General features: G+C 44.6%; 1 protein-coding gene across 3 annotated transcripts in view; it reads left to right on the forward strand.

Annotated features, from left to right (window-relative positions):
• Positions 1–8,290: 8,290 nt before the first annotated feature.
• Positions 8,291–13,523, forward strand: part of ZBTB7C (zinc finger and BTB domain containing 7C) — an 84,210-nt gene continuing 78,977 nt past the window's right edge. Inside the window, exon 1 of one of the 3 annotated variants that reach the window (XM_060280372.1) lies at positions 8,291–8,800. In XM_060280372.1, the coding sequence (XP_060136355.1) occupies positions 8,667–8,800 (134 nt within the window). In that variant the 5' untranslated portion in view covers positions 8,291–8,666. The remainder of the gene's footprint in view (positions 8,801–13,523) is intronic. The other 2 variants (XM_060280371.1, XM_060280373.1) reach the window with 2 other exon arrangements.

The following is a 13,523-nucleotide window of genomic DNA, read 5'->3' on the forward strand; positions in this document are numbered from 1 at the left end:
CTTATAGACTGCTTATGAAAACAAAACCTGAATGCAATTTACATAAACAGTATATAAAATAGCTGAGAAAATGCCAATTCAAGAGAGGTTAAAAACAAGTAGCTATAATACAATACAAAACAAAACAAAAAATCCTTCCAGTAGCACCTTAGAGACCAACTAAGTTTGTCATAGGTATGAGCTTTCGTGTGCATGCACACTTCTTCAGATACACTGAAACAGACCCTTATGTATAGTCAGAGGGTGGGGAGGGGTATTACTCAGAAGGGTGGTGGGAATGGGTGATTGATTGGCTGATAGGTGTGGTAAACCTGTTAATGACTGTTAACGACTGTTAATGACTGCAATTGGTCTTGTAGGAAAAAGCAAGGGCTGAGGTGCTAAAGAACCTGCAAGACCGATTTCTTGCAAGACCAATTGCAGCCGTTAACAGTCGTTAACAGTCATCAACAGGTTTACCACTCCTATTAGCCAATCACCCATTCCCACCACCCTTCTGAGTAATACCCCTCCCCACCCTCTGACTATACATAAGGGTCTGGTGACTTCTGTTTCAGTGTATCTGAAGAAGTGTGCATGCACACGAAAGCTCATACCTATGACAAACTTAGTTGGTCTCTAAGGTGCTACTGGAAGGAATTTTTTATTTTGTTTTGACTGCGTCAGACCAACACGGCTACCTACCTGTAACTAGCTATAATACAATTATCAAAATATAGATGGTGGTGAATATTAAGGTCCCTTAAGGTCCCAAGGCAGGTCACAACTATTTAAAAAACAAAATTGAGATCTGTTCGAAACAAATGGCAGTCACAAGAGATGGGTGGGTCCTAGAATGATATATCTTAGGCATCGAAGGCTGAGGTAAAAATGTCTTCAACATTCCCCGAAAACTGTGTAGTGAAGGTGTGAGGCGCACCTCTGTGGGGAGGAAGTTTCACAACTTAGGAGCTGCCACAGAAGCTGCCATCTCGCAGGCCATCCCTCCGAATTTCTGAGGTGGCAGTGCAACAAGGGGGTCTCCTCTGCTGATCTTAATACCAGAGAGGGTCTGTAGGGAAGGAGATGGTCTTTCAGCCTTATAAAATCAATAGTTGAAGAGCAAGTGGACATAACTTTTTAAAAAACGATTTCGCCTCAACCTTTAGCCTTGGGAGTGCCGATGATGATGATGATGATGATTTATTTCTATCCCGCTCATCTCTGGGCAGCTTCCAACAAAATATTTTAAAAATACAATAAATCACCAACCATTAAAAACTTCCCTAAACAGGGCTGCCTTCAGATGTCTTCTAAAAGTCAGGTAGTTGTTTATTTCCTTGACATCTGATGGGAGGGCGTTTCACAGGGAGGGTGCCACTACCAAGAAGGTCCTCTGCCTGGTTCCCTGTAGCCTCACTTTTCGCAGGGAGGAAACCACCAGAAAGCCCTCGGAGCTGGACCTCAGTGTCCGGGATGAACAACAGGGGTGGAGACGCTCCTTTGGGTATACTGGGCTGAGGCTGTTTATGGCTTTAGAAGTCAGCACCAACACTTTGAATTGTGCTCGGAAACATACTGGGTGCCAATGTAGGCCTTTCAGGACCGGCATGATATGGTCTCGGTGGCCACTCCCAGTCACCAATCTAGCTGCTGCGTTCTGGATTAGTTGTAGTTTATAAACATCCAAACCAGCCCTGGTTTATTTAGAGATCTGTTTCTCTCTGTCTCTCGTTTTTCCAACTTTGAATTCAGTTCTCCACAGTTCCACAGCAATTTGCAGATTTTCTAGCATTCTAACGCTTTGTACGCTAGTGTTATGTGCTCAACGAAAGGTCTCATAAAGTTTCTCCCTCCTCTTGCCAAGGTTTCCAAAGCCACCCTTCCCTGCCTCTTTCCCTCAACGCCCTTTCCTTCTCTGGAGTCAGCATCATCCACCAACCAGTTCCAAAACCAGTTTCTTAAAGCCAAACGTTCTTCCGTCCCAGCCTCATGCAAATGGGCTGCAGGTTTTCCTTGATGCCAGTGCCAGCCGCCCAATTAAGCAAATTAATATACTCTTCCCTGCCAATCTTCACAGTTCAGCATCACGCCACATCCCTCGCCCCACAAGCAATGTTTCTGTTGTGACAGTGTCATGGAATAACTAAGAGTTTAAGCGGGGTGGGGAGGGGAGAGAGATTGCAAATAATAGTGATTAATAATAGGTAGCTGTTTTTTTCTTTGACATCTGATGGGAGCATAGCTGCCAAGTTATCCCTTTTTTACAGGGATTTTCCCTCATGCTGAATAGGCTTCCTCGCGAGAAAAGGGAAAACTTGGCAGCTATGTGGGAGGGCGTTCCGCAGGGCGGGCGCCACCACCGAGAAGGCCCTCTGCCTGGTTCCCTGCAACTTGGCTTCTCGCAACGAGGGAACCGCCAGAAGGCCCTCGGTGCTGGACCTCAGTGTCCGGGCAGAACAATGGGGGTGGAGACGCTCCTTCAGGTCTACTGGACCGAGACCATAAACCGAACAAGAATTCTCTCCCCACCCCTCAAAGAACACCAAAACTTTAGGAGGGTTAACGTTTTTGGAGAACATAGTCAACACTTGTTGGGGAGTGCACCCACACACAGCCCAGTGTCTCAGCAATGTTGTGTCTGAGGCATTGTGCGTGTGTGCGGGGGGGGGGGGGAATGGTGGTCTGTTGCGGCAGCAAAATAAAGCATAAAAAGTGTTTTTAAAATCTGCCTCTCATACACCTCTAGATCTTTTCTGAACCAACAGAAACTAACCTACTGTATGAAAGTGATCCCTGTATTCATCTCTCTCAGTCCGCTGTTGTCTCTGGCCCTGCCACTAGTGACGTGGGGAATCTCACCTGCAGATACCAGCAACTTCTACTTAAAAGTGCATAAAACCCACGTCTCTTCGTTTCGAACCTGGAGTGAAAAATGCACCGTTCTGCCGGATTGCTAAGACAGGTCATCTATTAAACAACAGGCGGTGCAATGTGGCCGATTAGAAGAGCCAGCCTTTGACTGTAGCATATTTTCTTCATGGGCATGTATATATTTTTCATTGGATTTGTAGGAAGGCCATAAAGAGTTTAATTTCCAACTGAAACTCGGTCAATACATTGTCAGCCTTGGAGCACTTTTCAGACGTAATACGGAGGATGGGAGAAGAGGGAGGAAATCGGGTCAGCTGGATATTTTAGTTCGGGAGAAGCAATATTAAATGTTTGCCCGCAGCAAAAATAGGCGGAGGGAAGGAAAATGGGAAAGAACGAAGGAAGGAAATAAAGTTTTGTTACTATAAGCAGAAGATACAACATCAGTGGCTCAGTTCAACTCAGGAAAATGATGGCGAGTTTTTTCTTAGCCTGCTGAAATTTTAAAGGCCCTGTCCATACCATATCATATCATTTCCAGCAGTCATGGCTTCCCCCAAATAATTTTGTGAACTGTGCTTTTTTAAGGGTGCTGAGAATTTTTAGGAGGTTCCTGTTCCCCTCACAGAGTAACAATTCACAGAGTGGCTGCAGGACCAGTCATCGGACTTCCCATACCCCAACCCATATAAATGTTGTTGTTGTTTGTTGTTTAGTCGTTTAGTCGTGTCCGACTCTTCGTGACCCCATGGACCATAGCACGCCAGGCACTCCTGTCTTCCACTGCCTCCCGCAGTTTGGTCATATAAATAAGAGACTAATAAAACTGGTTTGGGGTCAAAACAGGCTGCAACTTTATCGAATAAAGACGAAAGAGGTTTGGCTTGGGCAATCTAAATACTTCCAGCCCACCCGCTGGAAGTGACGCGTGGTCAATCCGGGTGGAGGTTCCTAAAACTTACATCCAATAGGAAGACCTCTGCAGGGACCGTCGTGGGGGGGGGGAATTGCCTTCGGCCCTGGGCACGCGGAAATGGCCACTCCCCCCAGATCCGTTTCACGGGATACCCCAGCGTTTGGAGGGGCAGGCGGAGACTACAACCTCCCCTCCGTCCAAAACAAAGGATTGCCCCAATGCCCAACCAGTTGTGACGATTGCTATGAGATAGGCAAAACCACTGGGTCAGAGCCAATTAGCCCAGTGGGCAATTTCCTACCCCATAAAGAATGGCAACCACCATAGCCACAGCAAAGTCATTGACTATCAGCGTAAACCATGGGAAGGTGGGCAAGAAAACCCCGCGCAGGAACAAGCAGGCTGAGCTCCAGGTGTAGGCTGCTGAAATGGGCAAGGGGCGGCTCCGAGGAAGCCCACCGCTGGCTCCATCAGCTCCGCCCCCTGGCACAGCCCAAGTCCCAGCCTGCACCCCCGTTTTCCAAAGCAGGGTGCAGGCTAGGAGCTGGTTCCTGATAGGTGGCTGAGGCTTATTCCCCCTCCACCCACCAGAAAGCGCACGGCAGTTTGAATTCTTCTGTCGGGGCCCCAGTGAATCCTCCTCCGTCCCGCAATGCTGCAGCACCAAAAGGGGTAAGCGGACTTCTAAAAGAAACCCCTCTTCCCAGGGAACTATGGGAGGCGAATAGGGAATCTGCTAGCAACTCTCAGCACCCTTAACAAACTACACTTCCCAGGATTCATTGGGGGAAGCCCAAAGCTCTAGCCACATGTAATAACATAATTAATGATGTGATTGTTATGTGATTGTCACGTGGTTTTTTCCCACATGCTAAAAAAATAATGACAGCGAACTGCAGGCTGGAAAAGAAAAGTTGACAGCGATTACTAGCCCTACTTGCCAGACTATATAGCCTCCCCCTCTTTTTCTAGGAAAACAGTAATATCTATTAAAGTTTATTAAATCTCAAAAAAAAAAAAAACCATTTACCATCCTATAAAAAAAAAAATCAACGTAACTTTCTTCTTGACTTCCCACACCTCCTTTCCTGTTGTTTGTTTTTTATTAGCTGATTTATAATACATGTGCTTTTACTATCTAAACTTTGCTTTTCTTAGTTTTTTCAGTAATCCACTGCTTCTACTGTATTTCAAATCCTGTCTGTGACTTCATGCATGGGTGATACTTTGATAGATAATCCATCAATGGTCTCTATTCCTCCTTAAATGCTTCGACATTATGCCCTCTTCTCCTGGCAGCTAACTTCGCCATTTCAGCACAAGTTTCCGGACAGATTCCTATAGCATCCCTACTGAAAGGCAGGTACCACAGTGTAGCCTAGAATGGGTCTTCCAGCCTACAGTGCCAAGTGCTCACTTCAAGCCTCTGTCCAGGAGAGGTCTTTCCATTGCATTTTCCAGGGCATTGGAAGGGTCCTCAGGGGTCCTCTAGTCCAGCCCCCTGTGGTGCAGGAATCAACGAATCCCCGACAGATGGCCATCCAACCCTTGTTTAAAAACCGCCAGTGAAGGCGTGCCCACCATCTCCCAAGGTAATGCAGTCCACTGTCGAGCAGCGCTTGCCATCAGAAAGTTCTTACCAACGTTTAATCGGAATCTCCTTCCCTGTATTTTGAGTGTTGGCTTGGACCCTACCCCTTGTTGTTGTTGTTTAGTCGTTTAGTCATGACCGACTCTTCGTGACCCCATGGACCATAGCACACCAGGCACTCCTGTCTTCCACTGCCTCCCGCAGTTTGGTCAGACTCATGTTCGTAGCTTTGAGAACACTGTCCAACCATCTCGTCCTCTGTCGCCCCCTTCTCCTTGTGCCCTCAATCTTTCCCAGCACCAGGGTCTTCTCTTCCAGGAAGTCTTCTCTTCTCATGAGTTGGCCAAAGTATTGGAGCCTCAGCTTCAGGATCTGTCCTTCCAGGCTGATTTCCTTAAGAATGGGTAGGTTTGATCTTCTTGCAGTCCATGGGACTCTCAAGAGTCTCCTCCAGCACCATCAATTCTTCGGCGATCAGCCTTCTTTATGATCCAGCTCTCACTTCCATACATCACTACTGGGAAAACCATAGCTTTAACTATACGGACCTTTGTCGGCAAGGTGGTGTCTCTGCTCTTCTGACCCTACCCTCCGGGGCAGCAAAAAACAACCTTGCTCCATCTTCCATGTGGCAGCCCTTTAAGGGGAGTCTTTTACTGCCTTTTGGCTGGTTGGTTATGCCAGGGGTTCTGTCCTTCAGCTTCTCTCCTCCCATGGTCGACTTTACGATGCTAGCCTTCTGTTCTTCGTACACTTCACCCTCCCCCCAGAAATCTTGATGGGTGGGGGCTCAAACTGGGAGGTGGGCGAGCAGATATACACAAGGGTGTATTCCTCCTAGGGCGATATAACCGGAAAACCACTGGGAGGCAATTTTCTTTCTTCTTCTTCTTCATTTCCAAGGCTGGGTAGATTGGCATTTACTGGACATGGCCCAGATTTTGCTAGGACCTTATCTTGGGGGCTGGCGTATGGTTTGCACAGGCTCTGCTGATTAATGTACCCAGACACTCCTTAGAAAGCCAGTAGCCAGAGAAGTTGCTGATAGCGGGTTGGGTGTGGGATTGTAAGAGAAAGGTGGGAGAGGACGTTTAGAAACCAAAGGATTCCAAAACCATTTAAAAAAATAAAAAATAAATAAGGTCCCCTAAGCATTCAACTTCTGCAATTAAAGTAAAGCCTCGCCCAACTTGTCGGCACACAGATTGCTGCTTGTTCATCATTTGAATTGGTTGGTTGTATTTCAGGAGCTCTGCCCTTAGCAAGCAGAAAAGTTGGGCCGGATAAAGTTTTGGGTGTCGTCGATAAGGGTAATCAAACTTAGCCTTTCCATGGAACTTTTTAGAGTATTCTGATCTCGGCAATCCTTACAGCAACCTCATAAATTCGATTAATATTACCGCTCCCATTTGGCAGATGGAAGGACTGAGGCTGGGGGGGGGAGGGAGGAGTAGGGGAGACATGCCTAAAGGCACCGAAAGACTGGTTCATAGTAAAGTCGGGATTTCAATGGGGATCTTCCAAGTTGATAACTCAGAAGCTGAAAGCTGGCGGCCCAAGCATGCAGAATGAGACTGGAATTGAGAGGTAAATTGCTCCTGAGGTGGTAGAGCAGAATACGGCGGACTGGAGATTTAGGGTTGCCATATTTTGAAGAGCAAAAAAGAGGGCACATTTGCAGACTTCTACTTTTAACTATGGATTGCTAGGACGACTCTCATTTTACATACCCACGAGAAAGAGGAGGCGTCCTGGAAAAAGAGGACATATGGCAACCCCGCAATGGTCCCCTAGATTTAAAAGCGAAGCAAATCACCCACTTCCCTGAAAGTAGAAGCTACCGTGTTTCTCCGAAAATGAGCCATACCCCGAATATAAGCCACACCCCGAAAATAAGCTATAGTGATAGGCATACTTAATAAAAAAATAAGACATCCCCTGAAAATAAGCCACAGTGTTGTTGTTTTTTGAGGAAAAATAAATATAAGACAGTGTCTTATTTTTGGAGAAACACGGTAGCACAAGAAGGAAGGAGCTGAGCTAATTTCTCCTTGGTGCAAAAGTTTGTTGCTGCTTTTAAAGGGTATTTTTTTAAAATAAAAATAAAAATGTGGTAGTAGTGCATTCAAAAGAAAAGACCTCCCAAACCTGAGGTGGTACGATCTATTCCATACACTCCAACATTTCTCTGATGAAAATAGGGACGTCCTAAGGAAAAGTGGGACATTCCAGGATCAAATCAGAAACCAGGACGGCTTCTGTAAATCCAGGACAGTCCTTGGAAAAGAGGGGCACTTGGAGGGTCTGTTATTCTACCACCACCTCCGCCATCACAGGATTCTGCCACTTCATTTTACTGCAGTTGCATTATATATATATATTAATAATAGCATGGCATGTGCCAAGGTATCAGGGTAGGGGTTCGGTCCCTTACGTGCAGGAATTCAGCCTGGGATGGATGCAGTTAGAACTAGTAATCTCCTCCACACATTCCTGTCCAGATAATCTCCTCTACCCTCCTCATCCATTTTTCCTCTCCTCCTTCCAACTGGGTGGATCCCTCCGCAACTGCCATTTCATACTCTGCCACGTCCCAAACCTACTACCCTTTAAAATGCCCTCTATCTGCCCTCCAGAGGTTTTGGACTAGCCAGCCTGATGGGAGTTGCAGTCAAAACCTTTGGAAGGCACCAGGTCAGCAGAGGCAAACCTACGTCAAACAATCTCCTCCCTGCTCCCCTCTAAACACATACCCCGAACACAGTTCACTATATATTCCAGTACAATAGGTTTAAACCTTGCATGGCTTAGGTATTTTATAGCATATTGCATGGTGCGTGTGTGTATAAATTAAGCTCTCTGTGATCCACGGATGTCTTTTAAATTTGCACAGAAGGAATGCATTCGTTATAGTTAAGGTGTAACTAATTGCATTGCATTTTTTCCCCTAATTTAATTATGTTTTAACTATATCTGCCTTTTAAATCTGCTGTTTGTCTAGTTAGTTATTCAGAGCCTGTGCTCTCGGTTTGCAAAACTGCTGCTTAGATGGCAGGAGCCTGGGCAAGAGCCTGCCTTTCTTTAAGAAGAAAGGAGGAAAGAAAGAAAGAAAGAGAAAGTCTTTCAGAAGAACGCAGTTGGTGAGAAGGGAGCATCCAAAATAGGCGCTGGCTTCCCCCGCGTACTGTTAAGCCTTTCGTACAGGTGGACAGCCAGGGCTGGGTGCCAAATTCTTTTGGTTTACAGGGAGTGGTGGGAAGGAATCCTTCAAACCGCTCCTAGAAGGGCTTAACTTTCCTCTTTCAAATGAGGGACAAGCTACTACGTTCTGCTGCAGACGCTCGGGGAGAATGCTTTTTTGCAGATGTCTTTCTAAAACAGAGCAGCACGTTTTTACGACTGAAGGCTCCAGGGGAAAGGAGGAGGAAAGAGTTGCGGAGGTAGGTCAGGCTTGTCTCTCCTCTCTCTCTCCCCTGCTTCGGCTCTTTCCCCAAGAAGGGTGGTTGGAGTTTATTATTTTCAGTGCTTCCAAGTTTATTTAATCACAAGGAAGCATCCTGTCTTCTCTGTGCAGAGGCTAATTTGGTTAATTAAAAAAATGTTTCCAGTCTGCCTGAAGTGCCATAGCGTGTTTCGGTTTACTGTTCTCTTTTACAGTCTATCACAGCCAACATGTTTTGTTAATTGCTATTCAAAGGAGAAGCTGTGATTCTCTCTCTCTCTCCTGTCTTTTTAGTGCTTCTTAAATCCTTCCAAAACACACTGGCATCTTGGCTTGACGTCAACCCAGCAGATAGTAACAGCATCTTCATTTTTTTTGCATGTTTCCCCCCCATGATGGATTCAATACATTATTTTTAATCTTCTTTTTCTTTTCTTTTTTGGCTGGCAAAATGTGGCATGGACATACCTTGTTGTTTTAGTGTCTTACAGTGAGTTTGGGCATACTGGATTTTTGTATCCGACAAGCTTGTCTCTTTTTCAGCTTTGTTTGAATCTCCCTTTTGCATGGGGGTTGATTCGTACACCTGACGGTCGCCTTTATGCTCCTTTGTGCCTCAACAAACATGTCGAGTAAAGACTTACCCTGGAATTGAATGCTGCCGATACTCAGGGCTGTAGTTTTAGAAGCCACTCAAAGCGACTGGTTCCATTGCTCTCAGGGAAGAAGTCTGTCATTATGTACGGAAAACAAGAAACTATCTTATAACCATTGTGTCATTGTGATCTGAAACTCGGGACGGAATATCCTGTGAATAGCTCTGTGCAACTTTTGTGTGGCTATCCCCCCCCCCTTTCAAATCAGATACTAGGAAACAGATGAGGTCTTTTCACAGTTCAACCTGTGTGTATAGGACTGCAGACTCAGGTGTATGTTGGTTTTTTAAAAAATTGTTGCAAACATTCGCTGGATCACCATGGTGAAAATAGTATTTTATACCTTATGGTGTGACATAGAAATTGTAGCGATGTGCTTGATCGTCCATCAGTATAAAACCTCTTGCCTCTCATAGCTGAATGAGGTCAGGATTAGAGATGAGCAAATCTGTCAATCTATGTTTCCCATTTTTCCATTCTTAAGATAATTTCTCCACATTTCTACATCAGTTTTCTTTTTTTAAAGAAAAATTCCCTTGTGAAAGTTCACCATCAAATTACTCCTGAAGTTTTGTGTGCAGTTCCCCTGATAAACAAGTTTTTGGAAAGCATCCGCCCCCCCCCCTGAATATAACTTATTTTTGTATGCTGTCGTTACTAATAGAGGCACACAGTCCATTTATGCATCTTTGTACAGATTACTTGCTTGGAGAAGTGCCCTGAAAAATTCAGAGGTGCGAATTTCTGTAATAAAAAGATGGCTGTGTTTCAGATTGTGTATTGTTATGTAAAGTACAAATTAGGCAGCTTCACTTTTAAATGTAAACAGAATCGAATTGTTCTCCTTCCTTAGCCAGGAGGTGTGCATTTTCTTTTTCTTCTTCTGCACAATACGTACCTGAAATCGTCGTGGAAAACTGCTATATGGCCTTTCGGGAATAGTGCGTTTTTCAGTTTCTTTTGTAAAGAGCAGCTTGATACCATCAGTCTTGTAGGATTTTCTTTGACTGGAGTACAGATTGTTTCAACAATCCATTGATGGTTGGACTGTGGGTTTCCTTAAATCACACCAAGGTTAGGGACACTGAACTTTTGGTCACTCTTGGGATTTCTGAGGCACAATCGTCTCATGGATATCTGTTAAGAAATTGCTCCTCCACTAACACACACACACACACAATGTGTTTATCATGTTTGTACACAAACACCCATTTTTGTCCAAAGACTTCAGAGGCTTAACACTTCCCCCAAACTTTGCTGGAAAACATTGCGAGATGTGCCAAACATTTCCTTGAAATTTAAATGAGGAAGAAGCTCAAAACTCGCCTCAAATATCTCTTTAGGAAAAATCCAGTGATTGCTTTGTGCCATGCCACAGCCACTGCCACCCCACGAATATTTACTAGTCTTTACAGAACTCTTTTTTGCTTTTCTCCCAAATTCCTCGCATCTTTCGCATGAGAAACTATCCAGATTTTGCTTTCACTGTTGCTCTAGGTGAAATGTGGGTGGTAGCTCTAGGTTCTCTTTATTTTCTGACAACATTGGTTCGCGTCGCAAAAAGACGGTGCGCGAGCCAAACAAGCAAGCCTTTTAGTGTTGCTGTTGACGTTATTAGTAATATTATATATAGTACTGTCATTATACATGCTGCTTTCCTGTGCAACATAGGCAAGCAACTTGCATTGATCCAAGGAGGTTGCTCCTTGTAAAGGGGAGCTAAAAACATAGGGGAAGGGCAGAGGAAGAAGCAGGTGTAGCAAGGGTTAAATGCAGGAACAGAGAATACACACACAGAGGCTTAAGACGGTAGTTGAAAGGGTTAGCCCTAAGTCCAGTGGTATTCCCCAAGAATAAAGTTAGACATAACTATCGATTTCTGTTTCTCCCAGTTTCTCATTATTTCAGTCTTATGTTAAGTTCACTTTGCCACATTTCCACATCGTTTTGCTTTTTTTGTTCGTTAAAGACTGTCCTAATGAAAATTCACCAGCATTTTAGAGCAGATTTCTTCTTTTTTTGCAAGCATTTTTGTTTATTTTTATTTGCAAGCAATTCCCCCTAATATAATGCATTTTAAATGTTATTTTTAATAATATGTGTATTTTAATCCATACTTTCCCCTGATATACACATTTTGGTTGGAGAACGACACTGCAAAATTCAGTGCAATGTGCAGATTTCAAAAGATGGATCTGTTTTGCTTTGTGTACTGTAAACTACAAACCAAACCAAAGTTTTCCTCCATCATTTTGCAAAATATAGATTCCCTTGCAGCCCCCACGTTGTAGTTTTCACATTTCAGGGTAATAAACATGTTCTTACAATTGCTCTGATTACATGACATTCGCTGTCAGTAATTTTTTCGGAGCCCTGTGCATGTTTGCAGAGTTAGTTTCAACAGCTAAGCAAGGAAACAGAACATTGCAGCCCAAATAAGTGCACCTCAGGACTTGAAAACCCTCCACTGCTAAGCAGAAGACCAGCACTCACCAGAAATTAGTACAATTCAGTAGTGTGCATGCAAAAAATGAATTAAATGAAATTGAGAACTGGAATAACATAGTGTCTAAAACATAGTTATAAATTCAGAAGTCATAGAATCAAGAAACTGTAGATTTCGAAAGGACCTCTGAAAGCTTTGGAAAGGTCCCCTAGGATGCCTAAATCACAGCTAGGTCGCTACTTCAAATTTCACCTCTGCCATGAGCTCACCAAGGTGCCTTAAAGAACTCTCTCTCTTGACTCTTCAACCCATTTGTCTACAGTAAGTGGACATTGCAAGCTCTTAGAGATGATCTCGCAACCCTGGGTCCTTTTTTGCTGCCATGCCATGCCAGGTTTGGTTAGGTGTGTTGTTTGAACGTGGACTCCCTCTGAACCGGACCAAACTGCCTCTACAAGCTGGTGGCCCAAAAAGAAACGAGGTTTGGCTTAGCATGTTGTGCGAACCAACTCAATGCCCTTTGAACAGTTGCGTTATGAAGATGAAGGTGGCGGGTGGTTGGTGTGAGAAGCAGGGAAGGCTGGGAGAAGAAACGGAAGCTCTCAGGTAAGAGCTGAGAGATTCACCTCTTTCTGAGTGGGGCAAGAGTTAAGATTTACCTCTGAGAGAGGACTTTGTATTCGTCTCTTTGTTTCTGTTTTATTTTGTAATGTACAGTGGTACCTCTGGTTATGAACGCTTCTGGTTACAAACCCTTCGGGTTATGAACAGGAAATAGCGGCTCCTGGGTTGTGAACTTTGCCCCAGGATGCGAATGAAAATCGCGCGCCAGAGGCACGCGCGCAGTGGGAGGCCCCAATAGCGAAAGCGCACCTCAGGGTAAGAACGGTTTCAGTTTAAGAACGGACCTCCGGAACGAATTAAGTTCGTAACCGGAGGTACCACTGTATTGTGAAAAGTCTTAATAAAATCTTATTAAAAAGGGAAAATAGCAGTTGCGCTACAGAAGAACTTCTTGCTGTTGTTAAATCCCTGCAGCTGGGATTGAAATCTGAATTCAGCTCTCTTCGTTCAGGTGTATAGTTATGTTCCTAGCAAAGGAAGCATGAAAATTCATGTCATTGCCCCAATCCCACAGTAGCATTTACGTTTGTGGTCAAAGTAGTCAATTAGAGCCTCTGAAGACTAGAGCTGTGGTTGTTTGTGATATTTTACCCCACGGAGGGTCTTCATATCTCTCCGTTTCAGCCAAAGGTCTGTTGTGGGACCTAATCACTTTCCCGCTGTGTTTATGCAGGAGTCAGCATTTTCTCTCTCTAAATGCTGCATGGCTGAAACCACACTGTAGCAATGGATTTCACCACAAAACTATCACACCCCCTGAATCCCTTTGTTGTGGGTCTTGTCGGTGGCTCAGACTGGTGCTAAAGGATGCTTTTTTAAAGTTATTGCTTTTGTTTTGATTGCAAAGGCAATGTGCTCCAGCAAATATAGCTCAGTTGGAAGAGCATGGAAATTCAAGTCCCGTGTTGGGCAAAAAGATTCCTGCATGGCGGGGGGTTGGACTAGATGACCCTCATGGTCCCTTCCAACTCTACAATTCTGGGAATCTCTTATTC

The sequence above is a fragment of the Zootoca vivipara genome, chromosome 11 (assembly GCF_963506605.1).
Source record: "Zootoca vivipara chromosome 11, rZooViv1.1, whole genome shotgun sequence".
Taxonomy (NCBI): domain Eukaryota; kingdom Metazoa; phylum Chordata; class Lepidosauria; order Squamata; family Lacertidae; genus Zootoca; species Zootoca vivipara.